Below are 26,641 nucleotides of genomic sequence, written 5' to 3' on the forward strand. Positions count from 1 at the left end.
TAATTTCCAAGAACATTGAGGTCCAGAACAATTCATTTAAGCTCATTCCACTGTTGAAGATGTTATAATACTGAAACGGAGATAATAAATCCTGGGGTCTTCATCTGGAATGGACCTTGAGCTGAACCACTGCTTGGCATCTTTATTCATAATTGCCTAGTGTCGGGTTACTGTTTAAATTTAATCTTTACCGTCACTCCAGTATTTTTTGGCCACTTTCTTCAGAGCCATATATCAGTAAAAGAGCAATGGAGGAGGAAAGCAGAGCTCAGGCTACAGTTGAAAAATCTGTATCCATTCCTGTTTCTAGCTATATCTGAACCTATCAGAGAGAGCCAGTTTGGTGTAGTGGTTAAGTGCATGGACTCTTATCTGGAAGAACCGGGTTTGATTCCTCACTCCTCCACTTGCACCTGCTGGAATGGCCTTGGATTAGCCATGAATTCTGGCAAAGGTTGTCCTTGAATGGGCAGCTGCTGTGAGAGCCCTCTCAGCCCCACCCACCTCACAGGGTGTCTGTTGTGGGGGAGAAGATATAGGAGATTGTAAGTCTCTGATTCAGAGAGAAAGGCGGGGTATAAATCTGCAATTCTTCTTCTTCTTCATCATTCTCATGGGGTCAGTCCAATCCCCTGCCACATCTTTCCTTCATCTTTTACATGAAGCTCTCCATACAGGAGATCCCTTCTGCTGACTCCCCTTTCTCAGCTGGTAGTCTTCCTATGTTTGTAAGAGAATAATTGTGCCTAATTGTGCATGTGGGAGATCCTGGGTCATCCCTTTCAACCAAGAAAAAATACTGTTCTTCCTTTCATGTTCCACTCATCAGCGACTGAGCCCTCTGATCAAGCTGTATGAGATAAGTTAACCGATGTTTCCCTCAAACAGTTTCCAAGTGGTTTTGAAACAGCTGGTGCCCTTTGATAACAGCCCTTGGCAGCCACCTGCCAGCAGCTGCCTTCCAGAGTACCTGGTTGTTGCTGAGTTCTTCCTACAGAAAAGGAAGGGCCAACAGCTCTTGAAGTTTCTGATAGGGAGGAGGCCTGGTATGTCATTCTCTTTTCTCCTGCTATCAAAGGAGAATCAGTTGGATGGACTAGACCTCTTGCTCTGTTGCACTCCACCCTATCTATGCATTTCCAAGTTTAAAATAATACAATGTACCCGAGGAAGAAATGAAGATTCTGTCCATATGTAGAATGTTAAAGGCGGACAGCAACAAAACTATTGAGGCATCATCAAGTTAAAGTTTGATTTTTACTCACTGTTCAGTACCACTGATAGCCAGCTGAGCACTACAAAAAGAGGACACAACATACTGAAACACCACAGCTTACAACTGACTGACATGAATGCAGTGGTTGCTAGGACAAACAATTTCCACCATGCAGGATGGATGCAGGGTCTGTAGGACATACCGCCAAGTATATGGATGAAGTCAGGAAAACTCCCATCCACACAGATCCATTAGCTCCTCTCCCCCCCCCCCCCCTCTGAGGCAACAGTATAGAAATTGTATGGGCCATCTTAGAAATTGTATTGCTGGATTTGTTTTTAATTAATATATTTTAATTTTATTTCTGTTCTTATTTATTATATGTTGGAACCCACTCTAAGCCAGACATTAGTGGGGGAAAGTGGAATATAAACCGAATATAACAACAACAACAACACAATCAATTTTTGAATGGCTGCAATAAAACAATTGAGAGGTTTCTCTATAAGGGAAGGCTAAAAAATTCCAATGTTAAGAAAAATCACAGGGAAATTATGGGATTGTGTAAATTATGCAAAGTATGGGGAAAGTGGCAAAAGATAATATCGTTCTCCCTTTCCCAAAATTCCTGAACTCATGGGCACCAGTGAAATTGACGGGCAGTACAGTCAGGGGAAAAAAGCAAAGAAAACACCAGTGTGTAATTGTGGAACTCAGTGCCACAGCAGGCAATGATGGCCACTAGTACAGGTAGCTTTAAAAGGTGATTAGACAAATTAATGGAACTATGTCTATAACCCATGATGGCTAAATGAAACCTCCATGTATGGAGATACTATACCTCTGAATACTGGCGGTGGAGGAAAGGGCTGTCAAACTACATCAGACTTATAGTGACCTCATAGGGTCTTCAAGGTGAGAGATGAATAGAGGTTGTTTGCCTCTTTGTTGCAACCCTGGATTTTGTTGATGGTTTCCCACCTGCTTAATTTCTGAGAAGGCTGAGCTAGCCTGGGCCATCCAGGTCAAGGACCTCAGAACACTAGTTGCTGACAAAAGGGGGGAAGGCTTTGGCCTCTGGAACCTGCTTGCAAGCCTTCTGAGGAATCTGATTCGCCACTATGGGAATGAGGATGGCTGAGTGCTCTGACCCAGCAGAGTTCTCCTTATGTTCTTAACTTCTTATTGCCTTTAGCTGTTTGATTACTGACAATATCAGTTGCCTGGAGCTTTGGATAAGGCAGGGTATACACTTAAAAATAAGTGAATTAACCAGCTATGCTAGTGGTGGGTTTTAAAAAATTTATTTTGGTTTATGAATTTAACACAACAGAGTGCTTTAATTCAGGAGGGAAGCCATACACAGTGACAGCACTTCTACACTGGTTTGTTTTCAACAACAGATGGGGTTTTTATTCCCATGACTTCATCTACATGGTTCTTCCCTTTGAGGAAATGGGAATGGGTGTGTGTGTGGGGAGGGGGGAGGCGGAGAACAGCTTGGTTGCATCACTCTGCTGCGAACAGTGGGCCAAGGCAATGACATGACAGCACAAACACGAGGCTTAAATTTCACTGGCACATGAAGGAGAGAGGAGTGGAAGAGCTCAATTTTCTTCCCTCTCTTCTCCACTTTGGTTCTGCACATATAGTCATAGATACCCTCATATGTTACTAAAATCTGGTCCCAATATAAAAAGGACACCTCAGGAAAGTAATGAGTATTTCTAGGTACTATACACTATTTACCTTCGTAAGTAAATGCATGTGATGGATAGAGCGAGAGGCCTTGGACTGGGGAGATCTGGATCTTTACTCATATATAAATTTCATTGAATGACTTTGGGCCTGTTAATAATCCTATGAACAATTTATGTCACAGATGTTGTGAGGATAAAGGGAATGTGCAGTAAAAGTATATACACTACCCTAAGCACTTTTGAGAGAAGGTGGCATGAAAATGGAATAAAATACTATAAGTGATTCTCATAACAACCTTAATAGACATATTGTTACTTGCCTCAAATTACCTTATGAACTTTTTTGGATTAGCAGGTATATACATATTTCAAACAATCTTGTCTTGCTCTTTGAACAGCAATAGGATTACTGCTAGATGTACAGAGAGCAAAGACAACCAGGTCACAAGGGGAATTTATACTAGAGTAACAACACTCTTGTACAAATAGGAACTGCCTTATTCTGGCAAAATACTGTTGATGCAAAGGGCAGGCGTGGAACTGAGAGGAACAGGGACATAGAAGGGGAGGAACAGAGCTTGGCAAGAATGCTGTGTTCTTCCAAAGGTTATTCCTGCCTTCTGTAATGGTATATACTTCTGCTAGCAAAACATGTAACATAAATTAGACAGCCTCATATTGACTTTTGGCAAAGGGCAATGCCAGATGATTGTTTCAGTGGTGACTCTCTTGTAAGGACAGTTTGCAAACAGAAACTCACCATAGCAGTCCATGATGGTCCTTGCAGTAAGTGGCAGAGCAGTCTCTGCTACAATACTCAGCCAGGGTTAAGATTCATGCTCTTGCAACCCGTTCTAGCAAGAGTGATGGAGCTGGCTCATTGTCCTCCTGGCTGTATGGTATGCTGAGTCCTTCTGGTGCAATAAAATTAGAATCTGAATGTGGGGCTCAAGAAGAGCACATTGTGAATGGGGGCAGGAGGGTTCTTCATAGGCTGCTTCTTTTTCCTGTTCTGTTCCTAGTTCTGTTTGGACTGCCAAGGGATCCCTAATCCTATGTCTTTTGGAATTTTGAGAAAAAGGAGCAGCACCATAAATTTGGTGTGATAAGGGGCTGTGGCCAATCCCAATATGGCTGCCATGGAGCACCGAGGCCAGTCACAAAATATTGAAAGTCTGCAAGCCAAGTTTCCTCCTATGGTGGGGGTGTCTGTTTCTGGATGGGGTACAAACACAAAGGTGATGCCTCTTGAGCTTTTCTGCCACTTGGGGGCAGGGTCACTCCTGGACAGTTTGTTGCCTCCCCAGTCAGTCACTGGTTGCTGCTTTTCTGTTGAGCAGACCATGGGTGTTTCTTGTTGATGGATACTAAAGATCAGCTCATGTTGGCTGGTGTCTTCCATTCATGGTTAATATGTGAGCATCATTAACCTCCATCAAGACCAGTGAGTGATAGCAGAGTTGCCAAGGATTCCGTGTCTGCCAGTGCTCTTGTATCGTAGTATGTTTCTGTGGCTATTCTTGCACTTCCTGCTTTGCTGCTTGGGAGTGCATGGGATGAAGTGTATGTTACTATAAACTTTGACTCAATAGCTGCTGCCCTAGCAGGATAGTAGGGTTAACCTGCCTATTACTCAAGTCAGTGCACCACACTCCTTGATAACCTCATAGCAGTATTCTTTCATAATAAATATGGGCCTCTATGATGTTTTTGTTTTGACCCCCAGCAAATAGAGGACAACTTCACATTTTCATGGGCTTTCTGAACTCAGAGCAGCTGACCCTTTTGTTGATGCTTCATCCTTGTCTAGGTCTCATTACACATGAATTTGCTGAAGGACTAAACCGATTTGATCTGGCTTGCTGGCAACCTCTATGAAATCATCAGGATCTCGCACTTTTGGAAAGTAATTTTTTCCCCACATGGCACCAAGCCCATGATGTCCACATGAGCTTACATAACAGGCTCTGACTAACTCTTCATTTTGTGACAGTGTCATAGCTGATAAGGCCTGGCATTTTACTCCACCCTTTAGCTGCTAACCAGAAGGAATTGTTTGTTTTTTGACAAACATTATTTATAGTCTGTCTTTCTCACTAGAACTTAAGACAAATTACATGGAATAAAAAAGCACACCAGTAAAATCAAGAGAGTAGGACAATACAATAAGAATTTGACTTGTAGAGATCTGGAAAACCAAACCAACCAGAGGTAAAGTATAAACGAAAACCAACCAGAGGTAAAGTACAATGTTAAACGAACATGTTAAATGAAAACAAACAAGACAGTACAAACAATACACAGTGGTATGGCCTATAGTCTCCAACCCGTTACCCTAAACCTCTCTCTGAATTACATAAATCCATCTCTCCCCACCTCATCAAATTATGGACAATTTATGGTGACCCTGTAGGGCAGGGGTGTCAAACTCATTTGTTATGAGGGCTGGATCTGACATAAATGAGACCTTGTTGAGCCAGGCCATGTCGGGTTGGGCCGAACTATGTCGGACTGGGCCATGACAGTTCAGGTCATGTGTGTATCTATTTAAGATTAGGTAGCAGAGATATAAACTTTGTAAAGGATACAGACAAACACAATTAAATATATATTTTTTAAAAACTCAAAACATGCTTAAAATGTTAGCATGCATTGGTCTTAAAGGTGCTTTCTTTGTATTTCTCCCATGGGAACCAGGGAACTGGGCAAAGCAAGCTGTGGCTCTTTCCTTCCTTTCCCGGGGACTCAGGGGGAGCCTCAGCCAATAGAATGAAGAGGCTTAGTTCAGTAGCTTTGCTGTGTGATTGAGAGAGCCTGGAAAAGCAAGCTCTACCTCCCCGCTTCCTCCCCAAGGGAGGAGCCTCAGCCAATGGAGAAAACAGAGGTTTTGCTCTGTAGCTCCTGTGCAACTGAACAAGCCTTGCAAAGCAAACTGTTATGCAGAACGAAGCAAGATATAGAGAGAAGAAAGCAGCTGACAGCCAGTTGCTCGGGGGCCTGATAGGAGCCCTTTGGAGGCCTGATTCGGCCCCTGAACTGCATGTTTGGCACCCCCGCATAGGGTATTCAACACAAGAGATGTTCAGAGGTGATTTGTCATTATATGCTTCTGTGTAGTGACCCAGGTATTCCTTGGAGGTCTCCCATCCAAATAGGGTTGCCAAGCCCAATTCAAGAAATATCTGGGGACTTTGGGGGCAGAGCCAGGATACTTTGGGGGTGGAGCCAGGAGCAAGGCACTGACAAGCATGATTGAACTCCAAAAGGAGTTCTGGCTATCACATTTAAAGGGACCGCACACCTTTTAAATGCCTTCCCTCCACTGGAAATAATGAAGGATAGGGCACCTTTTGGGGGGGCTCACAGAATTGGACCCCCTGGTCTAATCTTTTTGAAACTTGGAGGGTATTTTGGGGAGAGGCACTGGATGCTATAATGCAAATTTGGTTCCTCTATCTCAAAAAACAGCCTCCCTGGAGCCCCAAATGCCCACGGATCAATTCTCCATTATACCCTATGGAAATCGATCTTCATAGGGAATACTGGAGTGCCCAGCAGACATCCCCCCCCCCCGTTTTCTGATGACTCTGAAGCAAGGGGGAGGGCCTCCAAACTGGGGGATCCTCTGCCCCAACTGGGGATTGCCAGCCCTACATCCAAACACTGACCAGGGCTGACCTGCTGGGTAAGGGCATACTTGTGCAAAAAGCTCTCTTGAATAATTCAGCTTTGCATACCTTGTTGCAGCAAAGAAAACAGGAAAATTGCTTTCTTTGCAAAAAGTGTTGCATCAGTGATAACTGGGAAATAAACGTGTGCATCAGAAAGATATTTAATCAAAAGATTATTTCCATAAGAGACACCAAACGTAAATATCCATATTTTCAGCAGAACGAAGTTTGGGTCCAGTGGCACCTTTAAGATCAATAAAGTTTTATTGAGGGTGTAAGCTTTGGTGTGCATGCACACTTCTGCAAATAATTTGATCAACAAAAATTTATTCTAGGTATAAGCTTTGGTATGAATGCACACTTCATATAATTTGACCAACAAAGTTTATTCTGGGTATAAAATTTCGTGTGCATACACTCTTCTTCAGATAACTCAGTGCATGCACACTCCAGACTTTTCTGCTGCTTCAGACCAACATAGCTAACCCACTTGAATCCATGTTTTGAGCAGTGGAACTCTCTCTAGCGTTCTGACTTGGAACACAAGAACTTCTGAGCAGCAAAATACAGTCGTTTGAGGGTAAGAAGTGAATAACAAATGCACATATATTGATTTTGGAGATATGACCATTGCTAGCATTGCATTAAATCAAGAGCAATACAGGATGAGTCCACACACTCTCTCCGGCTCTTGTGGACAATTTGCATGGGAGAATGAAGCGCTGCACTCTGTTTTGCGCCTGCCTCTCATCACTTTAAACTTGCCCATGCCACATTCTGCCTGTGTGGGTCTCGCACGCTGCCACAGGCTCTCGCATTTCAACATGGGCTAGAAGCCTGAGGTTGTTACAGTTTGCTGCCGCTGCCGGTAGGTGGATCTTCAAACTCGCTTCGACCCGTTGGCTTCCGTAACTTTTCCGTCTGTCACAGCTGTGGATAAAGAATTACATCAGCTGGATACCCAGAAGGAGCGCCTACGAAGGCGGGGAATTCAAGCTTATTAAAGGAAGGGAAGCCGGCAGGGAGAGCAGGCAAGGAGAGAAGGAGACGGTGGCGCATCCCGTTCGGAGGGGTTCCCCTCCGCCCCGCCCCCCGGAACCCCGAGTCCTAGCGCACAAAAAAGGGCACTGCAAAGAGGGGTCCTCAGGCGGCCAAACCGGTGGATGAAAGGAGCCAGTGGAGGATTTTTTGCATTCTTTAAAAAAGATAAAAGTTGGCACTGCATCAACTGGACACTGCTGGGTTTTTTCCTCCAGGATCCCCGACCTTCTCTGACTAAGCTTCCTGAGTTATAAGGGTTTGTCGGTGAGGCCATATTCGGTGCTTATTCCCATCTTTGCCATCCCTTCTCCCCAGCTAAGCCTTACATTTTTTTCATCGCTCTTATGAGCTTAACTAGGAAGGCTTAATTTTTTTTTTATCCCACCTTCCCCTTCTTCCTTTATTATATATATATATATATATATATATATATATATATATATATATATATATATATATATATATATTGCACAACTGTCTTGATTTGGGCTATTATGAAATAGATGCATTGGGTCTTGTTGGATTCTCTCCTTTCCCAGCCCTGCAGTTAATTATCTTTTGTGGAATCTCTTCAGGAATCTTGTCTGTGGAACTCACTCACACTGCCTGTTTGAACATCTATATCCTGCTTTTCTTTTCTGCTTTTGAGAGATCCCTCGCAATGCCTAAACCTGGGGCTCTGTCTCTATAGAAATTTCAGTGCAGTTGTGTGCCAGAGGATGGCAGGACCTCGTCTATCCAGCTGTCCCCTTCTATTCTTGGCCATGGGGCTGCTAGAAATGGCTTCTTGTGCGGGTTCTGTGACAACTGAGAAAAATGGAAGCAGAAGGAGCCATGAGAAGAAATCCCAGTGGAATGAATATCCCACAGGACAAAGAGCAGGCAGCAACCTCCCCTTAGCATCATCCAATGATCCCGTAAGTACACATACTACTCTGTAGATCTGGTTTCGGTGTATCTGATGAAGTGTGCGTGCACATGAAAGCTTATACCTAGAATTAAACTTCATTGGTCTTACAGGTGCCACTGAATTCAAACTTTGTTATACTACTCTGCAACTGGCTTACTTAGGGCTTCAGTCCATCCCTTGGTAATGGTTGAAGTGCACTAATCAAATGTAGCTGTTTTCTGATTCATTCTCCCAATAAGTGTGGCACAAAACTAACACTTGGGTGTGTAGAGAAGTGAAAGCAGTGCCCTATGAGGGGGCTAGAATGTACTTTGGGATGTTATTTAGAAAAAAATATTTGCATGAGGAAGTGTATGTTTCCAACTACAATATCAAATATCCATAGTATAACTATGGGAGGTTCATTGGGCTCATTGCGTTTTATTTCTGAGTGCAATAAACATTGCACAGATCTGTTGTAAATTTAGCTGTAACTCATTTTACTTAAGCACTGTTTACACTGCAATTTTGGTATGGGTCTATTCTGACTACTGTTTTTTTGTAATGCTACTGTCCCACATTCCCTTGTACTGAATAAAGAAGTATGGGAAATGCCATTTGGAAAGGACATGCTATCTAGTTACTTGTGTCAAATAACAGAAGTCATGCTTTGAACTCCCACATGCAAATATTTTGAAGTATAGACTGAGGAATCTGAACACATGTTTTTCAGTACAAAGTAGTTTGGCTGACGGCAATGTGAAGTTAGGGCTGCAGTCTTACACACACTGATGTGCACCCATCAAGTATAATAGGCCTTAGTTCTAAGTAGACCTTGTTTGGGGCAGGAGCTTACAGGAGTGGAGCTCTGGAACCTCTAAATTTTATTGTGATCTTTCTTCCTTAGCCACCCCCCCTAAAACTTGCTTCTGAGCCCCATTGTGAGAATTTTGCTGAATTCTTAAGGTTTGCAAAACTTTCTAATATTTTTCCCCACAAAAAATGGCAAAGTAACCAAAACATATAAATCAGACAGATGGAAATCTTCATCATGCCGCTGTGGGCACAAAGGAGAAAGTAATTTTAGAAGTATGATGGGAATAAGGTTTTATTAAGGACAATTATAATTCAAGAAGCATTTTTAAGGTAGATGCTGATATAATTTAGTACACCTTCTGGTGATGTCAGGGATGTGTGGCATATGCAAATGAGTTATGCAAATGAGTTGTGTTAATGAGCTCTGGCATTTCTTTTTCTACTAAATGACCCCTGGTTCTAAGTAAGCATGCATGACATTGGGCTGTGCATCACTGAAAGCATATGCTAATTTATTTTACTTAAGGCGGAAGCTGGTGTTTGATTTTAACTAAGTTATATCTATCTTTCCATTCACATAAACCTCTGAGGCAGTTTTCATAATTTAAAAACAGTATATGCTTGTTATAACAATCCACAGTGATCAAATAAAAGCAAGTAGCAGTTATAGCAGTTATGATGTAACTTTTAAATCTGTTTATTGTATCTTGCCAATGTCCTTAATAAAATAGTTTTTACCTGCCACCTAAAAGGTACAGGGAAAGTGATTGACAAAAATTCAGGGGGGGGGATATTCCATAAATTGTGTCGTGACAGCAAAAGCTCTTTTAGAAACCCACCTAACCTTTGAAGAAGTATGCACCCAAAGCAAGGGTTCAGATAAAGACCTTAACAAACAGGCAAGTTTATGTGGGAGGAAGTAGTCTTTCAGATTTGTAGTAATTCCTCTGGTAAGAAAAGGCTGAACTGTGAAGTTCACCAGAATCTGCAAAAAGTATACAGTGGGTCCATGAAAAGCTTTACAGATCTTGCAAACTATATAGTGCATCTACGTGGATCTTCACCACTGATGTGACGTGAAGAGGTCATCTTACAAAGTCAGTGCAGTTACAACGTATGTGATGACTGCATCTACCTTTTGTAGCCATCTTGGTATTATCAGTTTGCAATACTTGTGCTTTCAACTCAGTGGACAGAATTCTGAGCAGAGGGTGTGAGTTGAACAACTAACATTTCAGTTTGCTTCCAATTGTTTGACTCAGTGGTCTATTCCATAGCATCTATTGTATGCTACAGCACCAACCCCAAATCAGACTTTTCCCTGCAGCCACTGTGGCCGGATCTGCCTGTCCCGCATTGGTCTTGTCAGCCACCAGCGAGCCTGCAGCAGACGTGGACTACTGCACCCTTCTTAAATCTTCGTTCGCGAAGTCAAGCCGAGAGAGAGAGAGAGAGAGATTGTATTATCAGATTCCTTCATTACTCTTCATTTTGTGATTTTGAAAGGTGTCACATATGTGATGTAAAAGTTCTAACTGGGGCATTAGATCCATGATGGTTTCATTCAGACACCATCATGATGTTGCAGTCCTCAAGTTAAATAAAGATCTATCTGTGAACCAAGTCCAAGATTGTAGTAAAACAAAATTATAGACAATATTCCATTCATGTCCTCCACATACTTCTCTTTTCTCTCAAAATCCCATCAAAACAGCGTTTTTTATAAGATGCTGAAGGTAAATAAGTCAATGCTCTTTTGGATCATAAAGCACTTCCACCGAGAGATGAATTCTGCTTTTCAGTCTAACAGAATTCCTATATCTTGAAGGCACTCCAGCTTTGTCTATACTAATTGTGGGAAACTAGCTATGGAAGATAGTTGAATTTCACTAGCAAGGAAGCAAATAACTATACCATTGCAAGAAGCAAAATCATAATGGCCATTTCAAAACAGAGCTGATCCATCTCCCTCAGATATTTAGGAAATTTCTAGTATTTCTTAATTGGCTTGTATGGCAATTGTATAAAGTATGAGAGCTGTATAAACTAGAGAATATATTTTAAAGGGTTTTTGGCCTTCTCTTCACTGTGTTTTTTTTAAAATAAAACCACTAAGTAGGGGATGCTTGCAAAGTTTGAGGATATCGTTTAGCATATGCCAGCATAAAAAACATTTGGCAAAGCATGCTTCCTGCTTAAGTAATATGCGAAATTGGATGCTTGGAGGCTTTCCCAGGCTTTGTTATCCCAACATTCTGGGTTTTGTGGATGTATTCCTCAGTAGAGCTACTTGTATAATTGAACAGATAAGAGCATCATGTTTGTGGTATGGGGTTTGCAAATCCCTCTTGAATAATGGTAGAGTCCCAAGACAAGATGGTATAGAGGTAAGGCCTGAGTGAGGTAGTAGGCCAGTTGCTGGAAGAAATCCAGTGTACCACATCTACGTTTGGCTGTTGCTTTTCTTAACTGGTTCTGTTGGAGAGAGGGAGAGATAATCCTGTTGGGTTCAGTAGGTAGTGAGTACTTTCTTAAAGGATAGAATATAGTTGGTGTCTTGAAGAAGGCATTTGTGAAATCAGCCTTGAATAAGCTGTCCTTGGATGCAGTTAGCCTTAACTACTGGTAAGTAGGTACTTGAGAATGTGTTGGTGGACCTCCTCCAGTCAGTGAATGAAATTAATTATACAGACCCATTCTGGCCTGTTTTGAGTGTTGAAACTGTTTGATTATCCTAAGTGAACTCAATGGGAAGAATGGAGAAGGCAGTTTCAGTGGGGCACCTCAGTTGCAGAATGGCCCTCACCACAGAGTATTTTTAAAAACCCTTTCTCAAGTATTTTGTTAGAGAATAGTGGGCTAAAAATCTCTCAACTAAAAATATGGCTATTGCTGTGGTTTTATGGTCATTTCTTTTAGGTCTGATGCCACAAAAAATTTCTGTGAACAAAAGGTGGAGCAATTTCACAGACTGTCTTCTTGCTGTTTCAGGGCATGCTTTAAGTTACAGCCCAAGCGGGGAGAAGATCTGCTCCACTGACAGGTCCCTTCTGTTTGCAGAAATGTTCCACTGGATCCAAGTCTCTGTTCAGAATATTTTTATATCCTGCATCTAACTTGAAACAGCTTACAAAATATCTTAACTTACTGTAATAAAATATAAAACGATATAACATTTTCAAAAAGACAGCAGAAGTGTAGTCTAAACATTGGAACAGCAGTATTTAAAGCTGAATCAACATCCCAAATATAGCAGGTATTTCCCAATATAAAAAGGGTCCAGGCAAGTAGGTGTGAAAAACCTCAGCTTGAGACCCTGGAGAGCCGCTGCCAGTCTGAGTAGACAATACTGACTTTGATGGACCAAGGGTCTGATTCAGTATAAGGCAGTTTCATATGTTCCATATCAGAGCATGTTCCAAAGTCCCAAGGCTAGAAAAGGCTCACTGATAGAATTTGTTATTCCCCAGGTTGAGGTACTATCACAGAAAATGCTGGATCTCTAACAGTCATTGCAGACCTCCTGAGGATACCTTACTTTCAGGAGGAAATGCTGGAATGGCCTAATTTGGAAGGCAGGTGTAAATAAAGAAACACTCCTTTATGGGCATAGAACGGTCTTGTGAAGTCAGCGAAATGACAAAGGGACAAAAGATTCTGAACTGGATGCAAAGGATAAAAGGGAGGGATTCCTAGAAACTATCCTAGTTTGTGCTTTGAAGAGCAGGGCTGGATCTAGAAACACCTCTAAGCTCTTTACTTAATCCAAGAGGGTCAATGTAACCCCATCTAGAAAGAGGTCCAACTTATGAGGAACATCATTTTCCCCAACAAATGACATCTCCATTGTATCTGGAATCAGCTACAGATTGTTTATCCTTATCTACTTTACCACAGATTCCAGAGATAGCTGAATCTGGAGGCTTAGATAAAGAAATGAATAATGGGGTATGATCAGCATAATGCAGATTCTCAACTCCAGATGTTCTTAAGATGTTGTTTCAGGTTTTTGAATCACAGTTTTTGTTTTTAATGTCTTGATTATTTTTTATTGTTTTAATTCACTTTCATTATGAGCTAATTTAAGGGGGAAAGCTCATAATAATAAACTAAAATTGAAGCGTGTGAAAGAATGTATGCATATAGAAGGCCTCATGAAGATGCTGAGCCAAGATCATCCTCAAGGAATACTTAAAAAAAAAAGTTAACATTTTGTTTCTGTGTTCTCTGGTTGTGCTTCCACATGTATACCTGAACCATTGATATCTTTATCTTTGTTTGTTTACTTCTCACCACAAAAAGGAAACTATTACAGGAAATGCTCACATTGACCCCCGGGATGCCTGGATGTTCTTTATGAAGCAATCAAATAAAGGGGCAAACAGCAGAAAGAGAAGCAAAAGCAAATCCCAAAAAATCAGGGTAATTCTATTTTATTTGATACTTTAATATAGCACTTTCCTGCCCCTGCATTCAGGGCAATTTACAGTACACAGTAATACCTGATGTGATATACCACAGAAAGGGAAAATGGAAAGTCCAGGTGATCCTATTAAACTATAAAATTATTCCAAAATGATCAGATGAAATGACCACTGCAGGAGATAGCTCTGGAAGGACACAGTGGCAAATAGCATTTGTTCCCAGGCTGATGGCAGAAGCTTGCTGTTTCATCTCTCTCTTCTGAGGTAGTCAGGTAGAATAACCACTGAGAGACACACACTTCTTCCCTTTTGATATTTAACTGTCCCTTTTGCATTGTTTGTTTGCCCATGAAAATCAACCCCTATGTGTGTCTAAGTTTCCCCCAGCAAGGGTAAAAGTAGCTTGTGGGAGGTAGCAGCGGCAGTGATTTTTAGTACAAAAACATCACAAGGGAAAATGCTTTTATAGCATTAGGGTAAGCAAAATAGAATCTGTCTAGACAGTGGGCTCTCAGATTTTGACATAGGAAGCTTCTCTAGCTCTTCATGAAGACTGGTAGAGCCTTCCTACATGTAACCAAAAGTGCATTGTTGGTCTAGCAGTAGATTGGAACCAGATGTGTGCTTTAATAAGTCTAGAAGAATTACAGCAGGGAATAACATTTTTTGTAAAAAAGTTGACCTCAGGTACATAGGATACACTTGAGAGATGAAATTTCTCTATTATCCAGACTGAAAAGGTGGGCTGTCTGTCTTTATATACCTGCAATCAATATATAGATCTCAAAGGCTATGAAATGTTGTGTTTAGAGTGTTGGGCTAGGACCAGGGAGATGCGCCTTCAAATATCCACTTAGATGACTGGGTGACTTTAAGGCAGCTGTGCATTGGGGATAAAATGGAAGAGGGGAGAACTACAAAGATCCCTGAAACTGAAACGCTTTCAGCAGGAAATACAGAAGTTTGGCTATGCAAAATGAGCAGAGCAAATCCACCAATGTAAAAGGAAAATAATTAAAGCGGAACAGTGGCAGGCGATTTGAAGACTCTAAAACTCTGTATCAAACTGAATAATAACTTGTTACTCTGGAACGTACATGTTACAGACAGGCTGAGTCACCAAGTTGTGTGCTTTTAGAAGACTATATATAATGTTTTAATCACTGATTGGTTTTAATGTGTTCTTAATGTTTTATTATTGTATTGTTCATTTTAAATGTTGTAAGCCGCCCTGAGCCTGCTCTGGCGGGGGAGGGCGGGATATAAATAAAATTTTACATTACATTACAACCCTAATAGCTGTTTGTTTTACAAAGATGGGATCAGGGATCAGTTGCACACATGTGTATAGCATGTAGTTAGCTCTTTAATGTACTTACACGATTCTTTCTACATACAAAATGACACCCAGTAAAGGACTAATACTTGTGTATCCACTTCTCAGAATCTTAGCATTCTTGTGTCAGATTGACCGCTAAACAGTCAGAGGAAAATTTGTTTTGACATATGTGCAGTTAATTTGCAAAAAGGCACATTACAGTGTAACACTAAAACTGGAATTTTCAGTTGGTTCAAAGTGCCACATTATTGTCAGCAGCTGGATACAGGGATCATATCTCCCTTGTGTTAAGATCTACATTGACTGCTTGTCTCTTTCCAGGCACAGTTCAAAATGATGGTTCTTATTTTTAAAGTCCTAAATGGCTAGGAGCCAAGGTACTTGAAGGACTCTGTCCACCTATATCGTCTAGCCTGGCAGTTAAGAACCTCGTCTTGAAGCTCTGATCACTGGGCCTGCAGAGGTGAAATGGGTGGTGACCAGAGACAGGGCTTTTTCAGTGGTGGTGCCTCACCTTTGGAATGACTTCCTTCTTCAAGCTCACCAGATGCCCACCTTTCTGTTTCACCCAGGCTTTTAACTAAGTGGCTTTTATCTTCCAAATATTTAATGGTCTGCTTCTGGCCATTTTAGGATGTTCAGCATGTATTTTATGTTGCTGCCTTGATTTGTTTTAATTTTTATAGGGTTCTAATGGTGTTGGCCTTTTTGTTTAATGGTTGAGTTTGAATGGTTGCATTTTAGTTGTAAGCAGCATCAAACAGGTTTCTGGAGAGGTGGCATATACATTTTCCAAATAAATATGTCACTTGGGGAAATATAAGCCATTTCCATTGCCATACTGAAAGACTTACAGAACCCTCTGCCAGCTGGCTTATTTAATGTGTAGCAAACTTATGGCTGATATAGAAGCAGGCTTTAGAGACCAAAGAGGTGGACCCTTGCAAAGTAAGCAATAGGTTTGCTATCTCATTCTATAAAAGGGCACTGATGTAAAATATTCTCCTGTACTTGGGTTCTAGTTTGGCATTCCTGGCCCTCCAGGACCAGCTGGTCCACCAGGACCTCCTGGAGCTGTGATCAGTCAGGAGGAGCTGCTACGGGAATTCCGATTGCTGCTTAAAGGTATGGAACAAACACTGTACACTTTGAGCAGCCTGATTCAGGCATTTATTATGTAATTTATTGTCTTAATGATCTTTCTGGATTCTGTGATGTTAGTTTTTGAGTTTTTACTTTTTTCTTCAGGACTCCAGTGTTTCTAAAAAAAAAATTTGAAATAATTTTTTTGTCCCTAAGTCTCATAAGTGAAGATTTTTCTAACTCCCAAACCTCAGTATACTTATAGTTAAATGTTGGCAAAGCTGACATCCCTCCAAGAATATGGAGTTTGAGATAGAAGGGTCCGTTCTGAGGAGATTCTGGGTAGAACGGTGGTGCATCACACAGTGTTCTTCACTGTTTTTTTCAGGTGGGAAAATATAGATCCATCTATGTAGCCGATTTTTACATCAGTTGGTAAAATTAATTCACCAATACAACTCAAGAATCAACATTCTCTTGAGTATGAGCCATTTCCCACCTATTGCTACCTTATTGGAGAGGTGATAGAAATATTATAAATGTGCAACAAAAATGTACTTATGAATAGATGAATGTCCCATTTTAGAGTGTTTGCCTGGGGCCAATCCCAATAACCTTAGTCTGGAGTACAAATTCAAATTGGTTCCGGGCAAAATTTTCACTTGCATAAATTGAAAAAACAAGAAACAAAAATATGGTGATAGCCACTTGCATCAAGTCAAATGTATTGTATGATCACTTGTGTTTTCACTTTTACAAGGTCTTGTACAATCAGTTTCTGGCACTACAATTTATAGGGAGGAAAGTGCTAGGTGTTGCACAAGATCTTATACTTGCGGAACTGTAATAAGGTAGTTTGTATTTCTTCATACACATTGCTGGATCCACACACATTGTTTTTCACATATAGACTTTCATTTATAACATTCCTCTGGGGTGGAAATCATGTTGGTATCCAAGTCACTGATGGTCATCTGGCAGCTGTCACATCCAAACCTCATTCTGATGCTAACCGTCTCGACATGCTGTTCTGGATTCATGTCTTAGTATCTTCCCACTGCTAAAGAAGAGGATGTGTCAGAGACCTCTGGGTTACTACAGCGGTATCTGGGGGTACAATTTTTTTTGGTACTAGGAGGGAGGCTGGTGAACTGGAGCAAACTTGAGTGTGGTCTGATTCAGTCAAAGCTAGATATGCACCTGGACTTTTCTCTCAGCTGACTGATGTTGCTCTCAGGAGAGTTCCCTGCATTATTTCAGAGATGTATGGCACTTTCTCTTCTCAACACTTTTTTCCATGGGTGACGTGGACCCCCCAGGTGCATTAGTCTGAGTGGATGGTACTAAGTAGTATCATTATTCTGGCACTCTAGCCTACAAGCTGCTTAACTGAAGGTCAGCCCCTCCCCCAAGCTTAACAGGTCAGGCATCCTTGCTGTCAGTGGTAATAAAATATTTTGTGCTGATCTGCCTTATGCTTGCTTGTTGTATGGTGGTGTTTCATTGTAATGATTAGCATTTGAAAACACTGAAGCAAGCTGGATGCTACAAGGATATCTGCCCATGTATCCTGGTTAGTAAATGAGACAGCATAGTGGAATGGCTAGTTGCCCTAGGACCTGGGAGACCTAGGTTCAAATGCCCACTGTGCCACAGATGTTTGCAGGGTAGCATTGGGCCAATCACTGTTTCTCAGGCTTACCAACCTCACAGGGTGGTTATGAGGATAAAATTGAGGGGGTAGAATTATGTTGTAAATTGCTTAGGATCTCCAGTAGAGAGAAAAGCAAGATATAAATATCTAAAATAAATGATGAAGCAAGCTTTGGCAGTGGAGTGAGGACACTCTGAGGATGAAGTTGTTGTATGATATGTTATCTTTTGCTAGAATGTTACCAAGGACAGGCAGGTTAGCAGAAGTCATATGTGTGTTTTAACATGTGGCTTTCACCTGAGGTATAGTTATCAGGAGGTCAAAATTCATTCCTTGCTCTCCTTTCCTTTCAGCTTCAGAAGTGGATACTTTTTCCATTGAACCTTGGTTGTGTAAAAGAGTCCAGATAGACCAACAATTGGGATGGCCTGTGTTAAGATAAAAGTAGTGAGATTACCTAGTCTGCCTAGGTTGACATTGCTATTGTCGAAAGCAAGTGGATTTTGATCTTTACTTCCACAGAAAGCATGATTAGACCTAGCCTTATTGTTTGTGTTTTGGCTGCCCAGGAATAATCAGGGAATGGGAAGAGTTTAATCTGAAAACCTGTGACAACTGCCAGGAAGAGGAGGAAAGGGACAGGAAAGAAGAGAACTTCTTGGCTCAGATAACTGGCTCACTGTTGGCAAGCAGGGAGCAGGGGCAAGTGAAGGCAGCCTTCCACTGCCGGACCCGGAAGAACATTTCCATTGAACGACGGTCCCTTAAAGAACTTCATCTCTACTACATAGTGAGTAGAAAGGGGGTGGGGGTTTTCTTGCAAACTTCAGTAAAAAGGAAGTTTTTACATTCTCAAAATCGCTAAAGCAGGACAGCCAGTAATGTAGACTTGCATGCCATAAGATAAGAGGAATTTTAATGACACTATATTCTAGGGTTGCCAGCCCCACAATGGGAGTGGGAGAACACCCGCTTTTTGCAGGCTCTTGCCTGCTGCCAGCCAGCTGGCCAGCGGGGGAGGGGGGAGAAACCCATCCCCAACTGAGTTTTTCGGGCCGCCTTCTGATTTCAGGCCTACTTCCAGTTGGGGGTGGTGCTCCGGTTTGAAGCCAGATTTATCATAGAGTTTTGCCCCAAAACCAGCATCCCCCAAGTAGAAGTAAATCTGAAACCAGGAGTAGGCCCCCAAATGCCCAACATCATATTTTATTTCTTATCTGAGTGTATGTTACTGAGTGACACAGTCACTTATTTCTCTGATGTAATTACATTCTTTGGGAAATCCTCTTTGGAATTTTACTTATAAACATAATATAGAAAGCTAGACTGATTTTTCTCTTCATTGTTCTTGAGCCTTTATTTTTGCTTGTAGCCTAAAGCAGGGGAGATATTCCATCGTGGCCTAGGACTAAACCTTACCAATGGTCAATACAAAGCACCTCTAAGTGGATACTACATCTTCTCTGCTACACTGCATATTGGTAAGGGCTTAAATTAAGTGGTATGCTAACCCAGGTTCTTCAGCATATAAATACTAGCAATGTGGAACTGTCAGATGATATAAATGAACTGAGTTTCTCCAAAATGTCTAATTCTTTCATGGAGGGGCGGGGAGAGGCCTTGGGGGAGAGCCGCCCCAGGAAAAAAATGTGTTTTCCCCAATGTTTTCTGCATTCTTCCCTTCACATCTTTTGTGAGTAATCTAAGTAAAGCCAGCTTCAAGAGGAGGTTAGATAAAAATATGGAGCAGAGGTCCATCAGTGGCTATTAGCCACAGTGTGTGTGTATAATTTTTTTGGCCACTGTGTGACACAGAGTGTTGGACTGGATGGGCCACTGGCCTGATCAAACCTGGCTTCTCTTATGTTCTTCTATAGGACAGGATCCAGTAAAAGCTAGATGTGCACCTGGACTTTTGTTTGTTTAAAAATGTATATTCCTCCATTGTAAGGACCTTCCCTGGATTTTATGGCACAGTACTGTTGGAGGGTTCAAATTTAGTCTCAATAGAATGTTGTCAATTTAATCTGGTCCTTTAAGCATTTTTGAAAATGATTGTTAAAGAGGTAATTTTTAAAAGATATTGCAGCCAAATCCTGGCATTTGAACTTAGATATCATTTTTTCAAGTGGGTCTTCTATGCTTCAGTTGTCCCTGGAGGGGCTACAGATGGCTGGAGGTGGGCCAAAAGACTGTTTTCATGTAGGGCTTTTAAACACTACGGTGTGAAATAGTTTAAGACAAAAATATAAAATGGAATTGTGCAGTTATTGTGGCCAAGGATTTATTTCTTGCTGCAGGTACCATGTTCTGTGCCTGATGTGTTTCTGCCTATTGCAGCTAACAGGAATCATTCAAACAAAAGCCAGTCACTCACCCAGGATCGCCTGCGCTTGCTTATCTGTGTTGAGTCACTCTGCCAGCAGAATATGTGAGTATGTGTAGCATAAATAGATCTCAGGCAAGAAAATGTAATATTTCTTCTTGACCTGCCCCAACAGTTGAGAGGGTAAAAACCTACAGCAATCCACTCTCAACAGTCCTGTGAGGCTGGTTAGCCTGAACTTGTCCCAGGATGTCTTGTGAATTTACAAGTAGACATTTTAATTGGGTTCTTCTATATCCAAGTCGTATACTCTGTGCTCAAGGACCAGAACCTGTTGTCACCTTGGCCAAGGCTAGAATCAGACTTGGTGACAGCTAAGAACAAAAGAAGGGAAATTTGTGCATAGCCACTGGCTACACTCTCTTCTTTGCAGTAACCTAGTTTCCCCTGCTCATTATAGACATGATGTACTTCACAGCAGCCCCTACTTAGTAACATATAGTAGGTGGGACATCTTAGACACACATGGAAAGTTAGAAGAAGTTTATTGTGTATGAAGGCTGTTCCACATAAGAACTGTAACTTTTGCAAGCCATGTACCATGTGAAGCAGCCATAGTCTCTCTCCATTAGTACAGAACATTGCTAGTGGGTGCCTGCTTAAAACTAGAGTTTCTTATTGTTTTGATAAGGCAGTTATCTCTAGCCCCACTACAAAAAAACATCTCTAATACTCCATGACCACATAACGTAAAAAATTATGACAGCACAACTGCATTCAGTCGGGTTACTGAATTTTATCTTCTGTCCTTGCCCTATACTTTAGGATGTTCCTATTCTGTAAATGATCCTTCCCTATCCAAAAACATGTCTGTCTTTAGCAGGGATGTAGGTAGAAGATAGATGGATATATAAGAGAGAGATGATGGATAAGAGAGAGAGGATAGGAGATAGAGTGAGAGAGATGAGAGAGAGAGGATAGAGGGATAGATAGAATCCAAAGGTCACGAAAATCACACCCTAGGGAAGAGATGGCCAGCAATAGCTCTCCAGATGTTTTTTGCCTACAACTCCCATCAGCCCCAGCCATTGGCCATGCTGGCTGGGGCTGATGGGAGTTGTAGGCAAAAAAACATCTGGCGAGCTACTGTTTGCCACCCCTGCCCTAGGGCATGGTTTGAGCCTCCCCATATTAGTTCGGTTTTGGTTCCCCTCCACATACATCATGACCATTTTGGATTGAAATCTGGTCACATCTCTGATCTTGTTGAAAATTATGGAAAGTCTTCAGGAACTGGTAGACCGTTTTTGCACTAGCGTTTAACTCAAGGTGGCATCCCATTTTTCTCTGGGGCATTTGCTGGATTTTGCACATGTTACTCCGCATCCTCCTTCTGATCTGCGGCTTAACCATTTCCACCGCGTGGTATCTGGGTGCTCATTTTTTGTGGAATTTCCAAAAACCTGTGGATCCAGTCCACAGAATTTGCAGTGGGAAAATCATCCCATTTCGCAGCGACTGCTTTTGGGGGCGTTACCCTCCATTGTCGGTTAGTCCTCCCTCCCACTGCCTCCCCCTTTGACGTCACATGCAAATCATCAGCCAACATGTGCCCATCCTTTTTTTTAGCATTTTTACTTGATTGCGTTACAATGATATTTCAAAGCAGCGGAATTCCACCATCCATTTTATCATAAGGGTTGATCCAAGTGGGCAGCTGTGTTGATCTGAAGCAACAGAATCAGGCGATAGACATTAACACCTTTAATCACGAACACCATTCTTATGCTGGCAGCCTTGCATGGGAGGGGGCGGGAATCTCACCCATTCTCTCCCACATCAGCCGTAGAACTGAGCAGTGCGTTCACGTAAGACTTCTGACATAAAGACCAATAATAAAAATTTCTTCAAATATATTAGAAGCAGGAAACCAGCCAGGGAGGCAGTGGGGCCCTTGGATGACCAAGGGGTCAAAGGATTACTGAAGGAGGATAGGGAAATGGCTGAGAAGCTGAATGCATTTTTTGCCTCTGTCTTCACTGTGGAAGATGAGAAGTGTTTGCCTGCAATAAAAAAGGCCAACGCCATGCTGGGAGTTTTTAGGAAGGGAATTGAAAACAGATCAGCCAGTATCATAATGCCCCTGTATAAATCGATGGTGTGGTCTCATTTGGAATACTGTGTGCAATTCTGGTCACTGCACCTCAAAAAGGATATTATAGCATTGGAAAAAATGCAGAAAAGGGCAACTAAAATGATTAAAGGTTTGGAACACTTTCCCTATGAAGAAAGGTTAAAACGCTTGGGGCTCTTTAGCTTGGAGAAATGTCGACTGCAGGGTGACATGATAGAGGTTTACAAGATTATGCATGGGATGGAGAAGGTAGAGAAAGAAGTCCTTTTCTCCCTTTCTCACAATACAAGAACTCGCGGGCATTCGATGAAATTGCTGAGCAGTCGGGTTAGAACGGATAAAAGGAGGTACTTCTTCACCCAAAGGGTGATTAACATGTGGAATTCACTGCCACAGGAGGTGGCGGTGGCTACAAGCATAGCCAGCTTCAAGAGGGGGTTAGATAAAAATATGGAGCAGAGGTCCATCAGTGGCTATTAGCCACACTGTGTATATATATAAATTTTTTGGCCACTGTGTGACAGAGTGTTGGACTGGATGGGCCATTGGCGTGATCCAACATGGCTTCTCTTATGGCATGTGCCCACCCTTTTAAAAACATTTTTATTTGATTGCGTTACTACGATATTTCAGTGGCGAAATGCCATCCATTAAATGCAACACGTTATCATACATAAGGGTTGATTCAAGTGGGCAGCCATGTTGGTCTGAAGCAATAGAACAAAGTGCTAGACGAGTGCACATTTAAGACCAACTAAGTTTTATACAGATTGTAGGCTTTCGTATGCTCTTAAGCAGACTGAGTTGCCTTGCTGCATGTAGGCAGAAAACCAGCACCTCCATCATGGATTAAAGGCATGCCACACTTTCGGTCTCAATATTCTCCATTGTGAATGCAGATATCACAATAGAAATGGCTGTGGGGGAGTGGGTGGGTTCGTCTTTCAAAACCCCGGCACAGGATGATAAAGCCAATAGTAAAGCTCAAACATCACACATGATGCAGTTAGCCCATGAAAAATGGGGGTTGTTATGTCGTTATGCAATAATGTAACCACGCATGCGCTTAAAAAAGGGGGGGGGGACTCAAATTTGATTGATATGACTTTGATGCCAATCCAACTTTAATGCGAAAACAGTTTGGCGCGGGGCTGCATGCAAAGTGACCTTGCAAAAGAGACTCTGGTGCGAAATCCGCGAAAATGATCTGGAAAGAGTCACTCCGTAGTCTTGGAGCGAGGAAAAGTTTCCCTTTATAGATTACATTTTGAAAGCAGGCAATAAATTTGTTTACTATGCTGGATACTGACTCTTCCATACTATGCACTTGACAAGTTCTAAATTGGCATGCCACCCTCCAAACATACCCAAGGTATCTTGACATATATGCGAATTCTTACCTATTTGCTCTTCTTTGGGCTAGCCAGTTGCCTTTCCAGTATGACATGTTCACTTAGACCAGTAAATTGTCTCCCAACATAAAATATTTGATATTTCTTTAAAAGTACAACAGGCAGAAACAGGCAGTGCCCAGTAGTTGCTGCTGCCACCCTTGAAAAACAGTAGGGACTACATTTTTCAAAAGGGAGGTGCCTGATGTTTTCTGGCAGCCATTACAGTTGTGGAAGATAATGGGTACTTTTTGCTTTCAGTTCATTGGAAACAGTGAGCGGTATGGACAAGCACAGCAAACTTTTCACTATTTCAGTCAATGGAATTCTCTTCCTGCAGGTAAGCATTTGCAAATGCACATTGCCAAAAGCCATAAACAGGGAGCTGGGTATTCCTGACTGCAAGGCTGACTTAGAAAACCTAAGAACTTCCAGTGCAGGGCATTTATCATAACATGAATACAGGAGTAGCTAATTGAATGACATGATTTTGGTCCAGCACTTTTCTCTCTGTATCTATCATGGAAATCAAGGGTCCAAGGGCATACATTGCTTTAAACCCCAGGCAACTAGCAGGTTTTTGGGATAAAAATGAACATTTACTAAGTGGTTCCTATACAGTAGTTTTAAGAGGGGCATATGTATGGGCATTTGTGTGTAATCCTTATGTAATTTAAGCACTATAGAAGGTTGAATTCATTTACTCACCTTTAGCTTCTTTGTTGCAGGCTGGCCAATATGCTTCAGTTTTTGTTGACAATGCAACAGGATCATCTCTCACAATACAAAGAGGGTCAGACTTCAGTGCTGTCTTTTTGGGTCTCTGACTGGCCCACAGGTGCCCATCATTAAGCTAGAACCCAGCCCTAAACTAAGTTTGTCTTCAGTTACATGAGTCTTGATTTCAGAGAGAAGTGTATAGCACCAGAACTATAAAGCAGCAAGATTTGTGTCCATGCAATGCAGGAATACCATACTGCTGCTCCTTGGTCAAGCATTTGAAGTGCAAGAAGAAATGCCCCTCCTGCCCAAAAAAGGAAGGGGCAAGTGTCATTAACCTAGAAATTCCTCGGTTGTTAACTATTGACCTTTTGATGTATGTTTTTCAAAGCGAGTTTATTCTTAAAACCGTATACATAGTCATGTTGAGACATTCCATACTAAAGTGATTCTGACCTATGTCCCAAAGGACTTTTGTTTTAGTATGAAATTTTCCATCTGCTCTTTTACCTCAAAAAGTCAGGAGTCTCTTACTGCCTTCTGTTGCATAGTGCCCAAATGGTCATCATTTGCAATTTTGGAAGTTTTGAGGTTAAGTACTAGGGTGCTTATAGATCCTCAGTGTTGCAGAAACCTTGAGGCCTTAAAAACATCTAACTCTAAACAAAGGAGAGGAATAAGATATTACCTTGTGCCACCCATTTTGAACTCGATTAAGGGTTTATCATAGCAGGTTAAGGGGCTCAGCCATCCAATGCTGACATGATGAAGGAAAGAGAGAATGTCTTATTTCTTAGTAATTTTTTGTTTGGCTGCCAGAATTGCAGAGCGATATCTAAGAATTCTGACATCACTGAGCACCACCCTCCCATGCTACAGTAACTGTGGCACGTAGGCAGGCAGTTGAAGTACTGTTGCATTTTGTTTAATTTTCAGAGGAAAAAAACCCACACCCTTATCTATTAAAGCCTGAAAATATACTTCAGTAACAGATTGCTGTGGCTACTGTTCCATGTATCTATGCTGCTACGTAAAACACAAGAACTTTCTATTAGAACAGCTTTCTTTCTGAAATTGTGCTTCTTGACCCCTGATGTTCTGCATTGCTACCACATAGGAAATCTTACTTCAAATACCAACAGATGTGCATCTGGATCTTTACATTCCACAAAAGAACTACATTTTTGAATATTTCCCCTTGAAAGACTCCCTGTACATAAGAATGCTAGCATGCTACTGTGACTTCCTGCCTTCTATGTGAAAGGGATTTTTGATGTAGGAGAATATTTGGGCAATTCCCCCTCCTTCCATGAAAGCTAAGGCAAATATTTTTGCCCAAAAACAAAAAAATCAATATTGTGTAGTTTGATAGCATGATGGAAAGAACACCAGCAGAAAATGGCTGTAGATTGCTGGCCCAAGCAGATACATTTCAGTTGCTGGGCCCTAACCTCATAGTCTGTGAACTGGGCCAATTCCCAGTAAGCTGAGCACCCACCCTTCTCTCTCTGGCAATACCCTCCAGCCTGATAAGCCCACATTGGTGCCCTGCCTCATGAGCACACTTACTCTTCACTCTTCAGCTGTTTTGTAATGCCTACATTAATATATGATATAGAGTATTTTATGAGAAGCTCTATTTATTGTACTATATTAAGAAATATATATTTATGTACCTAGCTTGTTAAATGCATTGTATTTTATTTTAAAAGGAATACCCTGATACAGGAAGGTGCATCCAAAAAAAGCTCTATATAGACTCTCAAAGACTATAACACAGATCACAAAGCACCATGCCTTTAGGGGCATATGGCACTAACTGTTTTAGACCTGCTGATAAATGAACAAGTAGTTTCATATCACCTTGACTTTTCTGCGTTGTCAGATCACTCATTAACAGGCCAAGTCACATATATACTTGCATGTAAACTATCCTTAAGTCTTAAATTCTCATGTTCATAATTCTAATTTGAAAATCTAATTGTAATATATATAGCCCACAAATTCCCCACATAAGTGCAACTTGTTAATTTTAATGATGCTGGGGTGGGAATGTTCATGTGAAACAGCTAGTTTTCACTTTGCATTCATGTTTTGAACTTTTAAAACGTTGCTTATGTGAAGTGATTCAGTACATCGATGCTTCCCTCTCCAGTCGAAAGTATGTTTTAAAATCAGCATTACTGCGCTCTTATGGATGTCAGAGTCAAAAGTGACCAAGATTCTTGTTTAGTTTC

At 41.5% G+C, this 26,641-nt stretch overlaps 1 protein-coding gene across 2 annotated transcripts; it reads left to right on the forward strand.

The window, feature by feature from the left end:
• The first annotated feature begins 7,538 nt into the window (after positions 1–7,538).
• ERFE (erythroferrone) lies at positions 7,539–26,083 on the forward strand. 2 transcript variants are annotated; one of them, XM_060240865.1, is made up of 9 exons: positions 7,539–7,892; positions 8,320–8,545; positions 13,636–13,755; positions 16,119–16,221; positions 18,403–18,623; positions 19,206–19,314; positions 20,174–20,264; positions 23,946–24,024; positions 24,413–26,083. In XM_060240865.1, exons 2-9 carry the CDS (start codon positions 8,348–8,350, stop codon positions 24,509–24,511), a joined length of 1,020 nt encoding a protein of 339 aa, XP_060096848.1. In that variant the 5' UTR covers positions 7,539–7,892; positions 8,320–8,347; the 3' UTR covers positions 24,512–26,083. The 2 variants fall into 2 exon arrangements, with proteins under 2 accessions (XP_060096848.1, XP_060096847.1); XM_060240864.1 differs by having other exon boundaries at positions 7,716–7,746.
• The last annotated feature ends 558 nt before the right edge of the window (positions 26,084–26,641 follow it).

Source organism: Heteronotia binoei, chromosome 6 (assembly GCF_032191835.1).
Source record: "Heteronotia binoei isolate CCM8104 ecotype False Entrance Well chromosome 6, APGP_CSIRO_Hbin_v1, whole genome shotgun sequence".
Taxonomy (NCBI): domain Eukaryota; kingdom Metazoa; phylum Chordata; class Lepidosauria; order Squamata; family Gekkonidae; genus Heteronotia; species Heteronotia binoei.